Raw genomic sequence first — 20,530 nt, 5'->3', positions numbered from 1 at the left:
TTGTCTTTTCTTCATATGTGTGGACTGGGTTATTTACGAATATTATATGCTTCAAGTATGGAAATTTACAAATGTAACACTGTGATAAGATTATGGCCTTCAGTTGTCGTCATATCTTAATAATCCAAGTCATTTTTGTAATAAGAGCCAACTGGTTGTAAACAAGGTGCTAGCTTCATCGTGTTGTAAGATGATCATCCGTCCTCCCACGGCTGGTACAGTAATACACCTGGCTTGGGGTGGAGACACATACTTCACGTACAGTATACCTGACGTTTGGAATTATTCCCATTGTTACAATGTAATTTGTCGAGTGTTTTTGTTAGTTTATTTGATACCGAGGTGTTTGTTATTGATCCTTACTACCCTACTTATTTACAAAAAAATTTAATCAGAAATTACTTTCTTGAAAATCAGTTATATGGCAATTGAATTGCACTTAAATATTTTTTCACAAGAATTTTTCACGTTTTAAAAGTCATTGGCCATACTCAAGTTTATTGTTGGTAAATCTAGACTTCACAAATATGTAGTCTTAAGTGAATATATTAAGATTCTTTCCTTAGTCATGAAATGACACCTTTTTTTGTATAATTGTCATATAATTGAAGGTCACATCTAGAATGACTTAATTGACCTTTCTCTGCAGTTATGTTTTGTAGCGCGAGTGGGTGAATGTAACACTTTTGGGAAATAGTATGTTTCAATACTCATATGTCTTTTATTTAGAGAGACCTTGTGTTCTAGTCATGAGAGCATTGTTTCTTATGTGGTTAAATTAGATCTCTTTATATCATGTATTGGAATCAGATGAACCCACACAATATTGGTAAGAATCCGATATTTGTAAAGCTTTGATAAATTATTTAAAACTTTCGTACTTGTGTATATTTGGGTACATTTTATTTTGTGCAGAAAATTTTAAATTATTTATTTATTTATTTATATATATATATATATATACAAGAAGGTACATTGGGATTGTGAGGATACATAGCATAGTAATTACATTCTTGTAAAGCCACTAGTACGGGCAGCATTTTGGGCAGTACCAGTACCAATATTACATTTACTATCGATCCCCAGTTTTGCACAGGAATGTGTTCCCTAGCATTACAAAAAAAATTCTGAGGTTATAATTTTCATAGAGTATCTTGTGCAAAATATAGGATGTATTTCAATGCTTAAGAATAGTATTACATGAAAATTAAAGTAATGCATGTAATGTATTGTCAATTTTTAATTTGTTAAAAAAAGTCTAAATTTTTAGCTTTAGGTTTGATCCCATTATTTTGTAGGGGGTTTGGCTTTGGTACTGTGTTTAAGCCAGCAGGCTTTGTTGGGTGACTTCAGGTATCCAACATGGCCTACTGGGAAAAATCAAGAACAAAGCTGTCCAGCTGTCCGTGGCTTTCGTATATGTATATATGGCATGCATTGAAACCCCATCAATTGTTAGTTGAACCAACCCAGTGCTTGCTGCTCCTGGAGAGCAACACGCTTCTTTAAGAAAGCAAATGATCGCCCTAAATAGAAATAAATCTGAGTGGAGAAATGTCATGAGTGTGGTACTGCAAGGTTCCAGTTTGGGGCCAACCCTTTTTGTCATTTACATCAATGACATGAGAATATTACAAACTACATCAAATTTGCAGATAAAACTTAAGATTTATGGTAAAGAAGGAAGTGATATGTAGGCCTTATTAAGAAATCTACATAACCTCCACAAGTGGTCGGAAGATTGGCAAATGCTTTTCAATATCGAAGTTGCAAGACCTTGCATTTCGAGCATAACAATGCGCATCACAACTACCAAATTTACTACATTACCATGCAGCAGATTGACGAAGAAAAAGACCTTGGGCCAGATTCACGAAACCACTTACGCAAACACTTACGAACCTGTACATCTTTTCTCAATCTTTGGCGGCTTTGTTTCCAATTATTAAATAGTTAATGAGCTCCGAGGCACCAGGAGGCTGTTTATAACAATAACAACAATTGAATGGGAAGTTTTCATGCTTGTAAATGGTTTAATAAATGTAACCAAAGCCGTCAAAGATTGAGGAAAGATGTACACGTTCGTAAGAGCTTGCGTAAGTGCTTTCGTGAATCTGGCCCCTTGGAGTCAGAATCCACCAATCACTGAAAGTTGCACAACAACTGGGAGCTACAGTAAAAAAAAATAATGATCCTTGAAATAGTCAAATGAAACTTTGACTTCAAGGAAAATAAAGTAGTTATACAACTGTAGAAATCTTTGCCACGCCACTACTTGGAGTATGAGTGTTCAAAATTGTAACAATTGTATCCAAGCATGGAGACCATCTTCAGAAAGGCATAACTGCTTTGGAGACTGTTTAACACTGGCCAACAAAAAGTCATTCCAGAACTGTGTCGACTTCATACAGGAATGACTGAGGGCCACAGGGATAATGACATTTGCATGCCAAACACGACAGGCCTGATCTCATCTAAACATCTGCTTGAAATGCTATGGGTGTTAGTGGCTTTGCAAGAATGTAAAAATACTAATATTATGTAATCTCACAAACCCATTGTACCTAATTTGTAAATAAACATAATATTGAATAATTTGGAGGATATTGATCCAGACCATTTCTTTAAAAGGTCAGATTGTAACACGGATAAGGAGCAACAGTTTCAAGGTCAACAAGCCACAATGCAGGACGGAAAACAGGAGAGGTTTTTCTGCCCATAGGGTTATAAATCCTTGGAACCGCCTACCCGCCGAAGCCGTAAATACCAAAACACTGTGGCTTCCTGTCCCCATTGATGTCCCACTATATAGTGGCCCTCTGGTAAATTCATGTAAATTTAAAGACTCATGCACTACCCAGGGTGAGGCACCCCCCACAGGAGGCCGGCACACTGGGACGAACTCTGGAACTCACAATGGAAGGCAACCCTATCAGGGCAGAGACAACCCCAACGAACACCTAGGTAAGGCCTCCCTAAGCTCATGCAACGAGTGGCAAACAGTTATGCAGAATCCTGCAAGTGACTCTTAAGAAAATACTAAAGGTAGAATAATACACAAGCAAATGGTCCTCCCGGGACATGCAGGGTCCAAACGATGGCTACAAGTTACACACAGAGATCACACTAACGTGATGCATCAAATGAACAAATCCACAAGGGCCGTGGATTTGTTCATTTGATGCATCACGTTAGTGTGATCTCTGTGTGTAATGATGTAAGGGCGAAGAGGGATTGCCGTTCTATGTCAATAGAACGGCCTATTGACATAGCTCGGGTGCAGGAGGGGAGTTGTATAAAATCCTGGTTTGTGCCTCGGAGAGGCTACGGGATCCATTAAGTTCAGTAGAACTTCGGTTTCAACTCTTTTTTTAACCCTGTCGTAGCTCAGTCGATTAAGGCAGTGTCTGGGATGCTCTCGGACGCAGGTTCGAATCCTCGTCACGGCCCTTGTGGATTTGTTCGATGGCTAGAAGTTCTGGCCCAGAGCTTATCTGGAAAAACGGACAAGAAGGGCAAGACGACAGATGGAGCACTTTCAAGGGTGACACCAGAATAATGACTTAGTGGGTACTCCACCTGAGCCAGACGCTCCGGTGTTGGGGCCATGAGACGACCTAACTGCTGGGTGTCTCGTTTCTGCTCTCTTTATTTCCGTCTTGCTGCTCTCTGTTCTACCTTTCTCGGTTAGTCATTAGTAATTACCTAAGTGTAGTTACAGGATGAGAGCTACGCTCGTGATGTCCCGTCTCCCCAGCACTCTTTGTCATATAATGTTTTGAAATTACTGACGGTTTTGGCCTCCACCACCTTCTCACTTAACTTAGTATTTAACTTTGTATTAGTATTTACTGCTCTGCGCCTCTCTAAGGAGATTAGATTTTGACCTATAATCTGCAATAGATTATTAATGACGCGCAAGGATCTGGTATTATTTGACAGGTGTGGAGTTAGTTCAGACCAATCCTAGAGTATGCAAGACGAAGTTCGAAAAAGTTCCGAGGACAGGTTGAAGAGATATGCCACCAGACTAGTTGAGTAGCTGAGAGGTATGAATTACAAGGAAAGGCTACATGAATTAAACCTCACGTCACTTGAAGACAGAAGTCTTAAGGGAAACATAATGGCCACTTGAAAATTCTCACAAGAACGTACAGGGAAGATAGATAGAAACTTAGTATGCAAATGAGCAGCAGAGACGTTAGAAGGATTTTTTTGTGTTAATCAGTTAACAAATGGAATGCATTAAGAAGCGAGGTAGTGGAGGTAGACTCTTTACACACACCTTTAAATGTAGATATGATAGAGCCCAGTAGGCTCAGAAATTTCCATACCAGTACATTGACAGTTGAGAGGCGGAACCAAAGATCTGAAGATTGATTCCTTACCCCCGCCCCCCTGCAACTACAACTAGGTGAATACACATTCCCGAGATGCACCCCACAGCAGCTGTCTAACTCCCACGTATCTATTTAAACTTCTAGGTGAATAGAGCCATCAGGTAACAGACATCAGCCTGGGGGAGTGTGTTCACCAGCCTGGGGGAGTGTGTTCACCAGCCTGGGGGAGAGTGTTCACCAGCCTGGGGGAGTGTGTTCACCAGCCTGGGGGAGTGTGTTCACCAGCCTGGGTGAGAGTGTTCACCAGCCTGGGGGAGTGTGTTCACCAGCCTGGGGGAGAGTGTTCACCAGCCTGGGGGAGTGTGTTCACCAGCCTGGGGGAGTGTGTTCACCAGCCTGGGGGAGAGTGTTCACCAGCCTGGGGGAGTGTGTTCACCAGCCTGGGGGAGTGTGTTCACCAGCCTGGGGGAGAGTGTTCACCAGCCTGGGGGAGAGTGTTCACCAGCCTGGGGGAGTGTGTTCACCAGCCTGGGTGAGAGTGTTCACCAGCCTGGGGGAGTGTGTTCACCAGCCTGGGGGAGTGTGTTCACCAGCCTGGGGGAGTGTGTTCACCAGCCTGGGGGAGTGTGTTCACCAGCCTGGGGGAGTGTGTTCACCAGCCTGGGGGAGTGTGTTCACCAGCCTGGGGGAGTGTGTTCACCAGCCTGGGGGAGAGTGTTCACCAGCCTGGAGGAGAGTGTTCACCAGCCTGGGGGAGAGTGTTCACCAGCCTGGGGGAGTGTGTTCACCAGCCTGGGTGAGAGTGTTCACCAGCCTGGGGGTAGTGTTCACCATCCTGGGGGTGGTGTTCACCATCCTGGGGTGGTGGTGGGGTGGTGTTCACCATCCTGGGGTGGTGGTAGGGGGGCAGTGTGCGCAAGTGGTGCCCAGCTGGGTTAGGTTGCCACAAGGCGACAGGGGCTGGCGTGGCGGGCCGGGCCCCAGTGATCAATAGACAAGTGCTGTGGTGTGTTGGTTCGTGGCGCTGCGGTATGTGAGGGGGCTCCTGGTGATCCTGGTGCTGCCACTGGTCGTGGCGAGGGGCGTGCTGGTGACCTGGCCATGTGTGTGTGGTGAGGTGGGCCAGCGGGCCGACGATGACTCTCTCAGACCTGGGGGTAGCTCCTTCTTCAGCCTCTAACACCAAGCGCACTGCGTCCGCCCTCCTGCCGCCCGTCCACCCTCAGGTATACTGGTGTCCTCCTCGGAGCACCTCGCCCTCCACTCCTCTACCTTCCCCTCGTGGCCCACAGCCACCCCCCACAGGCATAGCCACGTCACAGGCATAAACCATAGCCACCCCTACAAGCATAGTCACCCCACAGGTATAAACCATGGCCACCCCCACAAGTTTAGCCACCCCTACAGGCATAGCCACCACACAGGCACAGCCACCTCCACAAGCTTAGCCACCCCCACAAGCTTAGCCACCCCCCTCAGGCATAGCCACCTCCACAGGCATAGCCACCTCCACAGGCATAGCCACCCCCAAAAGCATAGCCACCCCACAGGCATGGCCACCCCACAGGCATAGCCACCCCACAGGCATAAACCATAGCCACCCCCACAGGCATAGCCACCCCCCACAGGCATAGCCACCCCCACAAGCATAGCCACCTCCACAGGTATAGCCACCCCTCACAAGCATAGTCAGCCCCACAGGCATAGCCACCCCCCACAAGCATAGTCAGCCCCACAGGCATAGCCACCCCCACAGGCATAGCCACCCCACAGGCATAGCCACCCCACAGGCATAGTCACCACACAGGCATAGCCACCGCACAGGCATAGCCACCCCACAGGCATAGCAACCCCCACAGGCATAGCCACCCCACAGGCATAGTCACCCCCCACAGGCATAGTCAGCCTCACAAACATAGCCACCCCCACAGGCATAGTCAGCCTCACAAACATAGCCACCCCCCACAGGCATGGCCACCCCCCACAGGCATGGCCATCCCCCACAGGCATAAACCATAGTCACCCCACAAGATAGCCACCCTTCAACCATAGCCACCCCCCCACAACCATAGCCACCCCAAACACCCCAATCACCTGCCTGGCAATATGTACTGTGTTCTCTACTTTTCATTCCCACGGGTTCAACGGCGGAATTCTCAAAATCATAACTCCTTGTAGAAAGCCTAATTACAATATTATTTTCTGCTAAAATAAATATTCACCTTGATTAAACAATAAATATATAAAACAACGTCAATGTCCATTGCTGGATTGACCCTCTCCAGTTCTGATGGACGGTACAGCAGTATAATCTGTAGGATCACTTTGTAATTTGTGTTTTTTCGAATTTGTGAAATTTGTCCAATTAGGATCTCTTATACGCGGCATGTTGCAGAGCCCGAGGATGTTGTGAATGACACAAACTTATCGTTCAATTTATCAATAGAAAAATAAAACATAGAAGTTGGAACTTAGTCACAATACAACAAATAATTTCTGAACACAATTTTTATATTTGTTAAAACCGAGATTTGACAAATATAATGGAATTTATCAAATATAACGTAATATTAAGGGGTCCATCTGGCATACCAAAACAAGATGAATGGAAGCATATAAGGGTCCAGTCTACACAAAGACATATATAATATCGCCCTCATATGACGCTATCATTCTACAAGCCTTGGTCTCGATGGTCATCAGTTTTCGTTAACATAGACCTAGCTAATTAGGTTCAGCAAATATTAGTTTGAATACCTCATAGCCCGTCTCCAAGCTGCTCTTCCAGCTGCTGGACATCTTTTTTGACCAGAAGAATGGCAGTGTTGATGGCTTCAGGGTGGTTACTGCAAGATTCAGGGACTCTTAAAGCTCTTCTTGGTCATTGGTTACTTCACATTCCAGGAGATAGTGAAGTAGTAGCTTCTTTGTGATTATTTGGCAGAAAATGCATTCCCACTCTCTGGGTTCCCCAGTTGCATCTGTAACCTAGACGTAGTCTATATAACCGAACTGCTATTTCCCGGTGGATTCCATTCGGGATATTTAATCTGTCTAACTTGGTGATCTGAATTTTTTTAAATTTTGCCCCAAGGGGCGAGTTTATTGGGCAGCGCCACTCATCCTGTGAGTGGACACACCGCCATAGTGACAGTATTGGGCAGCGCCACTCATCTTGTGAGTGGACACACCGCCATAGCAGCATGTACAACACTCCCCAATAGGAAGAAAACCCGCTGGGTTGTTCATCCTGTCACTTGTACCCAGACACAGCTGGGACTTGCTTAACTGTCTCAAGTGAACAGCTCCTCAAACAAGAAGATTAACATCTATCTGAAGATACCATATTGTAGAGGGCGAACCTTCTGCTACTCTGTTGTAAATTGGTTTTGTTGAGGTGTGCAAGCTTTTTTTGGTGATGTATTTTATGTACTCTAGGCTGGGTTGGATTGTTTTGTGGATTACTGGATGACGAGTTGCCAATTTAGCAGTTTCATCGGCTTTATCATATGATGGGATTCCAACATGGGATAGAATTTGATGTTTAGTTAGGACTAGATTAGGTTAGATTGGGTTAGATTCAATTTGGGAACCAAATTGAAATTGGTTCAATTTCTTTTGGCAATTATTTGTATTTTGAGTACACGGGTGAAACATTTAGAGTTGCGATTGGAACAGAGAAAGTAAACGAAGCATTGTTGAAAAAAGTTCGATCATCATCACTCGGCCCGTCCTCATAAACAATGGGCGAAGTACATTCCATCCACCCGCCAAACCCCCTGTTTATGAATGAAAAACGGTTTACACACGACTCACAACTGTTGACGTTCGAACACTTCCGGAACAAGTGTTTCACTGACGAATTTTCTTCGAAGTATAACGCTATAAACAGCCCGTCCTCCAAACAAAGATCCAAAAGTGATTCCATGCACCCGCCAACCCCCCTGTTTATGAATGAAAAGCGGTTTACACACGACTCACAACTGCTGACATTCGAACATATCCGGAACAAGTGCTTCACTGACGAATTTTGTTCGAATCACAACGCTATAAATGCTTCACCCCACGTACTACAAATACTAATAATCGCCAACAGAACCTAAACACCTGACCTATGCCTATATATGCAAAATATGCTAATATATTATAGTATTAATTTATATTTGAGAAAATTCCCGCTTTGAATGAACAGCATGTAAAAATTTAAGAATGCGCCTGTGGGGTCGACCGCTGGATGTAATGGACTTGAGTCGGGGACGGGTTGGTGGTTTGGCGGCTGGATTAACATGCGTTTAATTATAATTAATAATTTAATTAGTGTTTAAGAGAACGGGCTGTTCGCCATAAATATCTTCTTCCCATTAGGCTCAGAGATCGTTTGCTGGGAGTTCTGTGGTTAATTCACGCTCAACTTTCTAAAATAGGCGAGAGGCTCGTTTGGGAAACCAAAAACTCAAGAACCACAAATGTCCTGTTTCACGACTTCTGTGTTACGATGCAGAGAAATTATATATTGTGTACGAGGCATGCTCCGTAATTTTGAAGAAATGGAGGAGGTTGTTGAAATACTTCGATGTTATTATATCGACTTATGTTATTAAAAATGTTATATTATATGCGAGTTATAAAACTAAAGTTGAAGAAGGTCGTGGTAAAAAAAAAAAAAAATCCTAATCTCTGATTATACGAGAGGTTTCAAAGGTACAGAATTTTGTTATCTTTCTCTGTTTTCTAGCTAACTTATTAGGCTTCTAATAACCAAACAATAATCATTCTTGTACTTAAAACCATAATATGATTTGTATGCAAGATAATTTACACGTGCAGATGAAAGTATGACCCATAGGTAGCATGCAGAGTTTGGTTTGATGTGGCGGTACAAAAATGAAGGTGAAAATATTTGGCCATGCAATAGTTTTACATTTGGCAAATATGCCTCACTGCCGCGTCATTCTCGCTTTTTATTGACAAGCAAGAACCTTTAGGCTTCTTGCACATCATGGAAGGATAACTGATATTGACAACAGAAGATGAAAGGACCAATATGTGTTACAAAACATCCCTCTCATTACGGGTTAAAATTCAAGTTCAAATATATTTATTGAGAAAAGAAAAATACATCCCAAAGGGATAGAGTAGCTTAGGCTATTTCTACCCCCTCCCCCCTCCCCCCACATCACAGATTACCCATTTCCTAAACCAGAATATTACCGTGGTGAATATTCCAATTGTAAACTATGTGAACAAGAGCTGGGACATATTCTCCAACACTATATCTGTGATTGCCCTGTTATCAGTGACTTCAGACCAAATGGTATGAGGTACTTTGAGCTCTGTAATTACTTCACACACTCACGAATATTGGAAGATATTCTTGTACTGTACTCAGATTTTGCTAGTGGAGGCTAATAGACCAGTCTTATATTTCATGTTCTTTCCTGATTTTTAATCAGTTGATTTGTTTTTGTATTGAGGCTGGCATTTTCTCCCCTGATTCCATGTATGTCTAACCATTCTCTGAGATGGGAATATTGGATGAAATTATAGCTAGTTTTTGTTATTACACTGTGTAATCTCATATAGAATAGGGTAGCAGCACATTTCTGTGCATACCTAAGCTTGTTAATAAAATAAAATAAAAAAGTGTTGGCAGGCTGACAGGAAACATTTTTCTTTTTTACAGAGATATTCCAGCGCGGGTCCTAAGCCTCTGGCTGGCCCACTAAGTGTTGCTTGTTTCAATTTGCAGTCTCCGTGGTGTAGTGGTAAGACACTCGCCTGGCGTTCCGCGAGCGCTATGTCATGGGTTCGTATCCTGGCCGGGGAGGATTTACTGGGCGCAATTCCTTAACTGTAGCCTCTGTTTAACGCAACAGTAAAATGTGTACTTGGATGAAAAAACGATTCTTCGCGGCAGGGGATCGTATTCCAGGGACCATAGGATTAAGGACTTGCCCGAAACGCTACGCGTACTAGTGGCTGTACAAGAATGTAACAACTCTTCTATATATCTCAAAAAAAAAAAAAAAAAAAAAAAAAAATTACCTAAACGGTGTATGAGTATTTATGACTAATATGTTTGCTTCAGTAAGATTATGCCCAATGTGTTTGGCAACTTCTGCTCGGTTGAATCTAAGTTGAAATCTTAATGGGTTTGTAACTGTGCACTGTGTTAGATAATGTTCCAGTGGTTTGTCGGGCATTTCTCCACAGTGCTGACATTTCCTCTCATCTTCTGGAACCTGTAAGCCTATTTCCCATGCACATGGGTATCCAAGCCTGATGCGATGTAAGTGCACTTCTGTTGTTCTACTGCTCCCTTTCATCAAACTAAGTGGTTCGTAGTTGGTTGAATTCTTGTACCAACCCGCAGATCCTGATGTTGCAACTGCTGTGTTGTGGTCAATGTACATCCCCTGCATTGCTCTATTTTTAATTACTTTCTTAATCTGTGATAGACTCCATGGTATGTAAATCTTTACATTTATTATCTTAGTTGCAAGTTTTGCAGCTTCGTCTACAATGTCATTTCCTATTATTCCCACATGACTTGGCATCCAGTTGATAACTATCCGACGGGCAAAACAATTATTGGTTCACCACCAACCGAATATATATTGTATTTACTTGTAGAGAAACACAATGTTTTCCCTACAAAACTACTTAACCATCAGTTTCAATAAATATGATAAAACATAGAACAACAAATCCACTAAATTTTCTCGCGAAATTGGCGCGTCTTATCCGGCAGAAATTACGTTTATTTACATTTGTCAACAAAGTTAACTCTCACTGCCCTACACATCCCAAACATCTAGACACTGCCTTAACATACTCCAAGCATTGGTACACAGTTATGAGTTCACTGCGACTCACAAAATGTGACCTCATGCCGCTGTCTACAGAGCCTGTTCTCTTAAAAAGAACGTTGCTTTTGGCCGTTACCCGTATGGCCGAATATGGACGTAATTTGAAAATGAAAAAAAAATGAAAATGTGTAAATGCTTAATGCACAGACTTGCCTAATAACCGCAAGCTAAAGTTTATAACTTTTTAACACTCAACCCACCAGGAGACTCGAACCCTGGCCCCACAGAGTGGCAGGTATACACACTGTATCCACTGCACCATACTTCAAAACACAACAGCATTGGGACTCGTCAATATTCTTGAAGATATATTTACCTTACCAAGGTAAATACCCCTTCAACATACCTTCTAGACACCTAGACATACCTGGTTGACAGGTATACCTTAGAGGGAGAAGCACCACTAACCGACTTGATCGTTGCGTCACACGCAAGCACTGTGTCGGCCGTCACACGCAAGCACTGTGTCGGCCGTCACACGCAAGCACTGTGTCGGCCGTCACACGCAAGCACTGTGTCGGCCGTCACACGCAAGCACTGTGACGGGACCAGCTCTACGGAAACTCACGGTACGCAAGTATACACATTCTCCCCCGCGGGCAACTATGATGGTGCAAGGGGAAGCGTCAATCATATTTTAGGAACTAGGACTTTGTGCCAGAAGACATCTGAAGGTGAGATGGGTAGTCTGTGGTATTTACCTGCCCACCTGCTCTGGTGGTGGGGGGGGGGGGGGGGTTGTTGACGCTGGGTGGTGGTGGTGGTGGGGGGGGGGGGGGTTGTTGACGCTGGGTGGTGGTGGGGGAGGGGGAGGGGTTGTTGACGCTGGGTGGTGGTGGTGGTGGTGGGGGGGGGGGTTGTTGACGCTGGGTGGTGGTGGTGGTGAGGGAGGGGGAGGGGTTGTTGACGCTAGGTGGTTGGGGGGGGGGAGGTTGTTGACGCTGGGTGGTGGTGGTGGTGAGGGGGGGGGTTGTTGACGCTGGGTGGTGGTGGTGGGGGGGGGGTTGTTGACGCAGGGTGGTGGTAGTGGTGATGGTGGGGGGGGGGACTGACGCAGGGTACTATTCACATGCTAATTTTGTGCCGCCTATCATCACAAATCACGTCAGAGACCGTGTTCTTCTGGCACTGATGGTGTGACGCAGGCACCGTGCCACCTGCCTCAGGCACCAGGTGTGAGGCGCCACGTACGAGACACCAGTACTGGAGTATGCAGCACCGGCATGGAATCCGCGCCTGGTGAACCATAAAGCCAAAACTGACAAAAAGACCAGGGGCTAGATTCACTAAAGCAGTTACGCAAGCACTTACGAACCTGTACATCTTTCCTCAATCTTTGACGCCTTTGATTACATTTATTAAACAGTTTACAAGCATGAAAACTTGCCCATCAACTGTTGTTATTGTTATAAACAGCCTCCTGGTGCTTCGGAGCTCATTAACTGTTTAATAATTGTAAACAAAGCCGCCAAAGATTGGGAAAAAGATGTACAGGTTCGTAAGTGTTTGCGTAACTGCTTTCGTGAATCTGGCCCCAACTGATTGCAACAAGACTGGTGCCAGAGCTAACAGGTTCAAGTTACGAAGACAGACTAGTGGACCTAAATCTCCCAGCTCTATAGGGTAGAAGGAACACAGGGGGGGATATGATCACAACGTACCAGATAACCAGCCCAATAAATAGACACCAGGCACCAGGTGAGCCGCACCACTCCACATACTGGTCAACCACCACTTGTGTGTCTGAAGCACCTTAAAAATAATTTGCTGTATGAGTTTTAAAGTATTTGAAGTAACTCCAATTACCTGTAACGAGCTACTCCGTTTGGAGTGCTTCGCGCAGGTGTTTTACCAATTACACATTTGTGATTGGACTCATCGATAGAGCGACACCCACGCTTCGCCCTCGTTCGATACCCGATGGTCCTAGCAACCAGCACTCCCTCCTCCAACGATTACTTGGTCCGTCCTACATAATTGAAGACAATGCCAGAGTTCTCTCACTCACTCGCCACTCCTGCCTCCCATTTGGAGAGTGACAACCTCTTTTGGAGCCTAACTTACTGTACTCGCCTAATCGTATAGTCACTAACTCTGCCTCCAGGGTAGATTTTAGCTCCTGGACCCCCGGCTTTACTTTTTTCTATTCTATCATCTTGTGATATTACGAATGGAATTCTTCTAGATATATTCTTTAGAATTTTGGTCCTATTTTTTGTCTTCCGCGAACACCCTCCTCTGTCTCTGTCTCTCTCTGTCTCTGTCTCTCTCTGTCTCTGTCTCTCTCTGTCTCTCTCTGTCTCTCTCTGTCTCTCTCTCTCTCTGTCTCTCTCTGTCTCTCTCTCTCTCTGTCTCTCTCTGTCTCTGTCTCTGTCTCTCTCTCTCTCTGTCTCTCTCTGTCTCTGTCTCTGTCTCTCTCTGTCTCTGTCTCTCTCTGTCTCTGTCTCTCTCTGTCTCTGTCTCTCTCTGTCTCTGTCTCTCTCTGTCTCTGTCTCTCTCTGTCTCTGTCTCTCTCTCTCTCTGTCTCTCTCTGTCTCTGTCTCTCTCTCTCTCTGTCTCTCTCTGTCTCTCTCTCTCTGTCTCTGTCTCTCTCTGTCTCTCTGTTTCTCTGTTTCTCTGTTTCTCTCTCTCTCTCTCTCTCTCTCTCTCTCTCTCTCTCTCTCTCTCTCTCTCTCTCTCTCTCTCTCTCTCTTTCTCTTTCTCTCTCTTTCTTTCTCTTTCTCTCTCTTTCTCTCTCTTTCTCTCTCTCTCTCTCTCTCTTTCTCTCTCTCTCTCTCTCTCTCTCTCTCTCTCTCTCTCTCTCTCTCTCTCTCTCTCTCTCTCTCTCTCTCTCTCTCTCTCTCTCCACAAATACTCCTTCCAGCCCCCCTACCTCCCCCTCCTCCCACGTGAGCCATAACTCTGGCATTGTGGTGAGAGAGAGAGAGAGAGAGAGAGAGAGAGAGAGAGAGAGAGAGAGAGAGAGAGAGAGAGAGGTGGATAGTAACAAAGGAAATGTGAATGAGTATGATTAGATGTGAGAGGGGACTCGAACGAGAGTATGAGGGAGAATGAGAGGAATAATAATCATACAATGTTAACAGTAATGCTAGATGATAACACACACACACACACACACACACACACACACACACACACACACACACACACACACACACACACACACACACACACACACACACACACAGGGACATTAGTAGGAATTTTTTCAGTGTCAAGAGTAGTTTACAGATGGAATGCATTAGGCAGTGATGTGGTGGAGGCTGACTCCATACACAGTTTCAAATGTAGATATGATAGAGCCCAGTAGGCTCAGGAATCTGTACACCAGTTGATTGACGGTTGAGAGGCGGGACCAAAGAGCCAAAGCTCAACCCCCGCAAGCACAAATAGGTGAGTACAGACAGTAACATTTGATTGATTGACAGTTGAGAGGCGGGCCGAAAGAGCAGAGCTCAACCCCCTGAAGCACAACTAGATGAATACTCCCCGGACACACACTCACTACCGAATACACCACGAAGAACACATTATAATTGATCACGGTCCCTCCAGTGTATAGGGCAGCTCATCCGTCAAGTCATCAGTAGGATAACTCCACAGTCACAAGCACTCACTAATGTTCTACTCTAAATGGCAGAGTTAAGCAGTGTCTAGTGTTCGGTCACTCGGGCTAATGACAGAAACATTTCCAGCAGGCATTTCTCTCAGTCGGATCCTGTGACAAGCGGGGTTTAATTAAATTTCGTCGCAGGTGATGGCTGGGGTAGGGGTGGTGTTGGGGGTGGGGGGTTAATATTTGCATGATAGGGGGGTTGTGGGATAGGAGTCCTGAGGTGGGTTTAACTAACGGGTTGGTTGATATCTGGTTGATGGGGTTCTGAGAGTTCTTCTACTCCCCAAGCCCGGCCCGAGGCCAGGCTTGACTTGTGAGAGTTTGGTCCACCAGGCTGTTGCTTGGAGCGGCCCGCAGGCCCACATATACCTGGTTGATGGGGTTCTGAGAGTTCTTCTACTCCCCAAGCCCGGCCCGAGGCCAGGCTTGACTTGTGAGAGTTTGGTCCACCAGGCTGTTGCTTGGAGCGGCCCGCAGGCCCACATACCCAGTATGGGATAGCAAGGTAAGCTAGTTAACGATAACCTCTCATATTAACCCCCAAGGGCTTAAAGTTAAAGAGGTGATCCGATTAGAATGAGAAAAGGTTGTTAGTGGTTAATGAGCCGCCGACGGGACTCTTAATAATATATTAGACGCCCCCTTCCACCTGCATTAGGCTCGCTTCTGGGATATCTTAACATCAGGGGAACACTGTTGCTAACCACTCGTGCTAATGACAAGACATAGTAAGGGACCTGCCTGTCATTTGTCTGCCAAATTGCTTCTTCAAATGTTTCCCCAGACACACACACACACACACACACACACACACACACACACACACACACACACACACACACACACACACACACACCCAGTTCTGAACTATGAAAAGTTCACTCATAAGAACTTTTTTAGTGTCAGAGTGGTTGATAAATGAAATGCATTAGGCAGTGATGTGGTGGAGGCTGACTCCATACACAGTTTCAAGTGTAGATATGATAGAGCCCAATAGGCCCAGGAATCTGTACACCTGTTGATTGACGGTTGAGAGACGGGACCAAAGAGCCAGAGCTCAACCCCCGCAAACACAACTAGGTGAGTATACACACACACACACACACACACACACACACACACACACACACACACACACACACACACACACACACACACACACACACACACACAGGGGGGGGGGGGGTAGTAATGTTTTCGACAAACAGAACAGCCGTAAGAGAACCCAATCATAAGACCGTAAGAATAACGGTAAACTACACAAGGGCCTAATGACCTATATGAGACAGCTCCTATTTATATCTACTCAAGCTCATCCATATGTATGTCTAACCTACGCTTGAAACAACCCAGCGATCTATTATGTTACCCAATAATTTGATCCATTAATCACACCTCTGTAACCCCCCCTCCCCCCCCCAAAAAAAAGTATTTACCCAGGTCTTTTTTTCAGAAGCACAAATTGATTCAGTTCGCATCCACTGTCTTGTGTCCTAAATGGTATACATCTTTTATATATTTATATTCTCACTCATTTCACTCCTTACTCTTCTTTTTTCTAATGTAAATTAAGCTTTCTTAATCTTAATTAGGGAGGTTTCTATTCCTTGGGATTCATTGGGTCATCCTTCTCTCAAGTTCAAGTACGTTTATTGAGACAATAAAATAATTCTTACAGGGATAGAGTAGTTTCCAACAACTAACTTGGGCAGTTAATTGTGGCCTTCAACCTAGTCCTGATAGTTCCTGCGACGGCGCTGGAACCAATCATATTGGCGTTTGCCTTTCCATTGGAGACTTTGTGCCGTGGAGAGGGGCCGACCTGCTGCATGGGTAACAGCTTCTCCCCCGTATCAATCTACCCAGGCTTTGCGTTGAAATGAACTTATAACCACTCTATAGTACGGAGACCAGCACTGAACTGCATAATTTAAATTTGGGCGAACAGGGACAAGATAAACTTGAGCAGTGATATTAGATGTACTCGTAAGGCTTTAACTGACGCCCTCGGTCACAGACGGCCCTCACAGGCGGCACCACAGGCGGATATAGCGCATTCCGAACATACTACAATTTCACGTCAATAAGTTAGTATCGAGCGACATTACTCCCTCAGGCGCCACGCCCCGGCCCTCCAGTGTGTGTGTGTAAGCCTTCCAGGAAGCCTTTGTCGCCCTCAAGAGTGTTCACTGCTGCCCCCCCCCTGCCTGATGTAAAGGTTCCACCGCCAGCAAAGGTCAGAGTGCCACATATGGTCGGCACTGTGGCACTCTTCCTCCCCCCACCTTGCTGCAACACTGAGTCACAGCAAACAGCACATTCTAATCCTGGTGGATAGGAGGATATGGAAGAGTCGAGCAACATTCACTCTCTCATTCCTCCTGCCACGGTTGTGTGTGTTGGTGATGGTCAAGTTATGTTGCCCCTGATCAAGTTATCATCGCTGTAACTCTCGGTGCCAAATCACTCCCGTCTCCAGACGCCGCTGGCTCTTAGGTCGTAAATTAGACGTAATAAAACGGAAACTTCCATTCTTGCCTATCAATAAAAGCTTTTCACTGCTTAAGTTGTAAGTGGTGTCTAAAGTTTATAAGTGCAAGTAAGATATTGACTTGCCCTATTTAAACTTTTTAAAAGCCATTCGATTTTTAAAAGTAAGATCAAAACATGTATTTAAAGAAAGATATATTTTAAAATTCAGAATATAATATTATTGCGATGACACGTTATTAATTTAAATTTAACTTTTCTAAGTTTAAAAGGTTACAAATGGGAAGAGAATATTTTTCAGACTGAAGCTTTAAGCTTCCGCATCGTTTCGCAACTTAATTATTGACCCAGAGATCTCAACGCTGTTCCAGAGAGCTTCCAGCACTGTTCCACAGCTTTCAACAAAATATCTGCCCTTCCTACATTGTTCCAAAAGAGCTTTCGTCACTGTTCCAGCGCTTCCACCATTTCCAGGAAGCTTGAAACACTGTTCCAGAGGCTTCCAGCATTGTTGCGGCTCTTCCCGCACTTTCCAAGAGCTTCTGACACAGTTGTAGAGCTTCTGACACAGTTGTAGAGCTTCTGGCACAGTTGTAGAGCTTCTGGCACAGTTGTAGAGCTTCTTACACAGTTGTAGAGCTTCTGGCACAGTTGTAGAGCTTCTGGCACAGTTGTAGAGCTTCTGACACAGTTGTAGAGCTTCTGACACAGTTGTAGAGCTTCTGGCACAGTTGTAGAGCTTCTGGCACAGTTGTAGAGCTTCTGGCACAGTTGGATAGCTTCTGGCACAGTTGTAGAGCTTCTGACACAGTTGTAGAGCTTCTGGCACAGTTGTAGAGCTTCTGGCACAGTTGTAGAGCTTCTGGCACAGTTGTAGAGCTTCTGGCACAGTTGGATAGCTTCTGGCACAGTTGTAGAGCTTCTGACACAGTTGTAGAGCTTCTTACACAGTTGTAGAGCTTCTGGCACAGTTGTAGAGCTTCTGGCACAGTTGGATAGCTTCTGGCACAGTTGTAGAGCTTCTGACACAGTTGTAGAGCTTCTGGCACAGTTGTAGAGCTTCTGGCACAGTTGGATAGCTTCTGGCACAGTTGTAGAGCTTCTGACACAGTTGTAGAGCTTCTGGCACAGTTGTAGAGCTTCTGGCACAGTTGTAGAGCTTCTGGCACAGTTGGAGAGCTTCTGACACAGTTGTAGAGCTTCTGGCACAGTTGTAGAGCTTCTGGCACAGTTGTAGAGCTTCTGGCACAGTTGTAGAGCTTCTGGCACAGTTGTAGAGCTTCTGGCACAGTTGGATAGCTTCTGGCACAGTTGTAGAGCTTCTTACACAGTTGTAGAGCTTCTGGCACAGTTGTAGAGCTTCTGGCACAGTTGTAGAGCTTCTGGCACAGTTGTAGAGCTTCTGGCACAGTTGTAGAGCTTCTTACACAGTTGTAGAGCTTCTGGCACAGTTGTAGAGCTTCTTACACAGTTGTAGAGCTTCTTACACAGTTGTAGAGCTTCTGGCACAGTTGTAGAGCTTCTTACACAGTTGTAGAGCTTCTGGCACAGTTGTAGAGCTTCTTACACAGTTGTAGAGCTTCTTACACAGTTGTAGAGCTTCTGGCACAGTTGTAGAGCTTCTGGCACAGTTGTAGAGCTTCTGACACAGTTGTAGAGCTTCTGGCACAGTTGTAGAGCTTCTGACACAGTTGTAGAGCTTCTGGCACAGTTGTAGAGCTTCTGGCACAGTTGTAGAGCTTCTGGCACAGTTGTAGAGCTTCTGGCACAGTTGTAGAGCTTCTGGCACAGTTGTAGAGCTTCTGGCACAGTTGGAGAGCTTCTGGCACAGTTGTAGAGCTTCTGGCACAGTTGTAGAGCTTCTGGCACAGTTGTAGAGCTTCTGGCACAGTTGTAGAGCTTCTGGCACAGTTGTAGAGCTTCTGGCACAGTTGTAGAGCTTCTGGCACAGTTGGATAGCTTCTGGCACAGTTGGATAGCTTCTGGCACAGTTGGATAGCTTCTGGCACAGTTGGATAGCTGGAGGGCTTCTGGCACAGTTGCAGAACTTCTGGCACAGTTGGATAGCTTCTGGCACAGTTGCAGAACTTCTGGCACAGTTGCAGAACTTCTGGCACAGTTGCAGAACTTCTGGCACAGTTGCAGAACTTCTGGCACAGTTGCAGAACTTCTGGCACAGTTGCAGAACTTCTGGCACTGTTGCAGAACTTCTGGCACTGTTGCATAACTTCTGGCACAGTTGCAGAACTTCTGGCACTGTTGCAGAACTTCTGGCACTGTTGCAGAACTTCTGGCACTGTTGCAGAACTTCTGGCACAGTTGCAGAACTTCTGGCACAGTTGCAGAACTTCTGGCACAGTTGCAGAACTTCTGGCACAGTTGCAGAACTTCTGGCACTGTTGCAGAACTTCTGGCACTGTTGCAGAACTTCTGGCACAGTTGCAGAACTTCTGGCACTGTTGCAGAACTTCTGGCACTGTTGCAGAACTTCTGGCACTGTTGCAGAACTTCTGGCACAGTTGCAGAACTTCTGGCACAGTTGCAGAACTTCTGGCACTGTTGCAGAACTTCTGGCACAGTTGCAGAACTTCTGGCACTGTTGCAGAACTTCTGGCACAGTTGCAGAACTTCTGGCACAGTTGCAGAACTTCTGGCACTGTTGCAGAACTTCTGGCACAGTTGCAGAACTTCTGGCACAGTTGCAGAACTTCTGGCACAGTTGCAGAACTTCTGGCACTGTTGCAGAACTTCTGGCACTGTTGCAGAACTTCTGGCACTGTTGCAGAACTTCTGGCACAGTTGCAGAACTTCTGGCACAGTTGCAGAACTTCTGGCACTGTTGCAGAACTTCTGGCACTGTTGCAGAACTTCTGGCACTGTTGCAGAACTTCTGGCACTGTTGCAGAACTTCTGGCACAGTTGCAGAACTTCTGGCACAGTTGCAGAACTTCTGGCACAGTTGCAGAACTTCTGGCACAGTTGCAGAACTTCTGGCACTGTTGCAGAACTTCTGGCACTGTTGCAGAACTTCTGGCACTGTTTTAAACCTTCCATCATTGTCTTAATTAGTGCTTTCAGCAGTCCCCAGTAGTTCCAGAAAACTCCCAGCACTGTATCAGAACTTTCAGCGCTATTCTAGAGAGCTAACACTGCTCCAGAGAGAGCTGCGCTGTCCTAAATCTTTTTATCACTGTTCCAGAAGAGTATATTTGTAT

General features: G+C 45.2%; 1 protein-coding gene across 4 annotated transcripts in view; it reads left to right on the top strand.

Moving 5' to 3' along the window:
* The first annotated feature begins 5,272 nt into the window (after nucleotides 1-5,272).
* LOC123768956 (E3 ubiquitin-protein ligase MARCHF4) overlaps nucleotides 5,273-20,530 on the top strand; it is a 56,199-nt gene continuing 40,941 nt past the window's right edge. For 2 of the 4 annotated variants that reach the window (XM_045759831.2, XM_045759832.2), the window contains exon 1: nucleotides 5,274-5,566. In XM_045759831.2, coding sequence (XP_045615787.1) covers nucleotides 5,477-5,566 — 90 coding nt within the window. In that variant the 5' untranslated portion in view covers nucleotides 5,274-5,476. Of the gene's footprint in view, nucleotides 5,567-20,530 lie in introns of all 4 variants that reach the window. The other 2 variants (XM_045759829.2, XM_045759830.2) reach the window with 2 other exon arrangements.

Source organism: Procambarus clarkii, chromosome 64 (assembly GCF_040958095.1).
Source record: "Procambarus clarkii isolate CNS0578487 chromosome 64, FALCON_Pclarkii_2.0, whole genome shotgun sequence".
Lineage (NCBI taxonomy): Eukaryota > Metazoa > Arthropoda > Malacostraca > Decapoda > Cambaridae > Procambarus > Procambarus clarkii.
The sequence above is the reverse complement of the archived record's forward strand: the minus strand, read 5'-3'. Positions and strand labels throughout refer to the sequence as shown.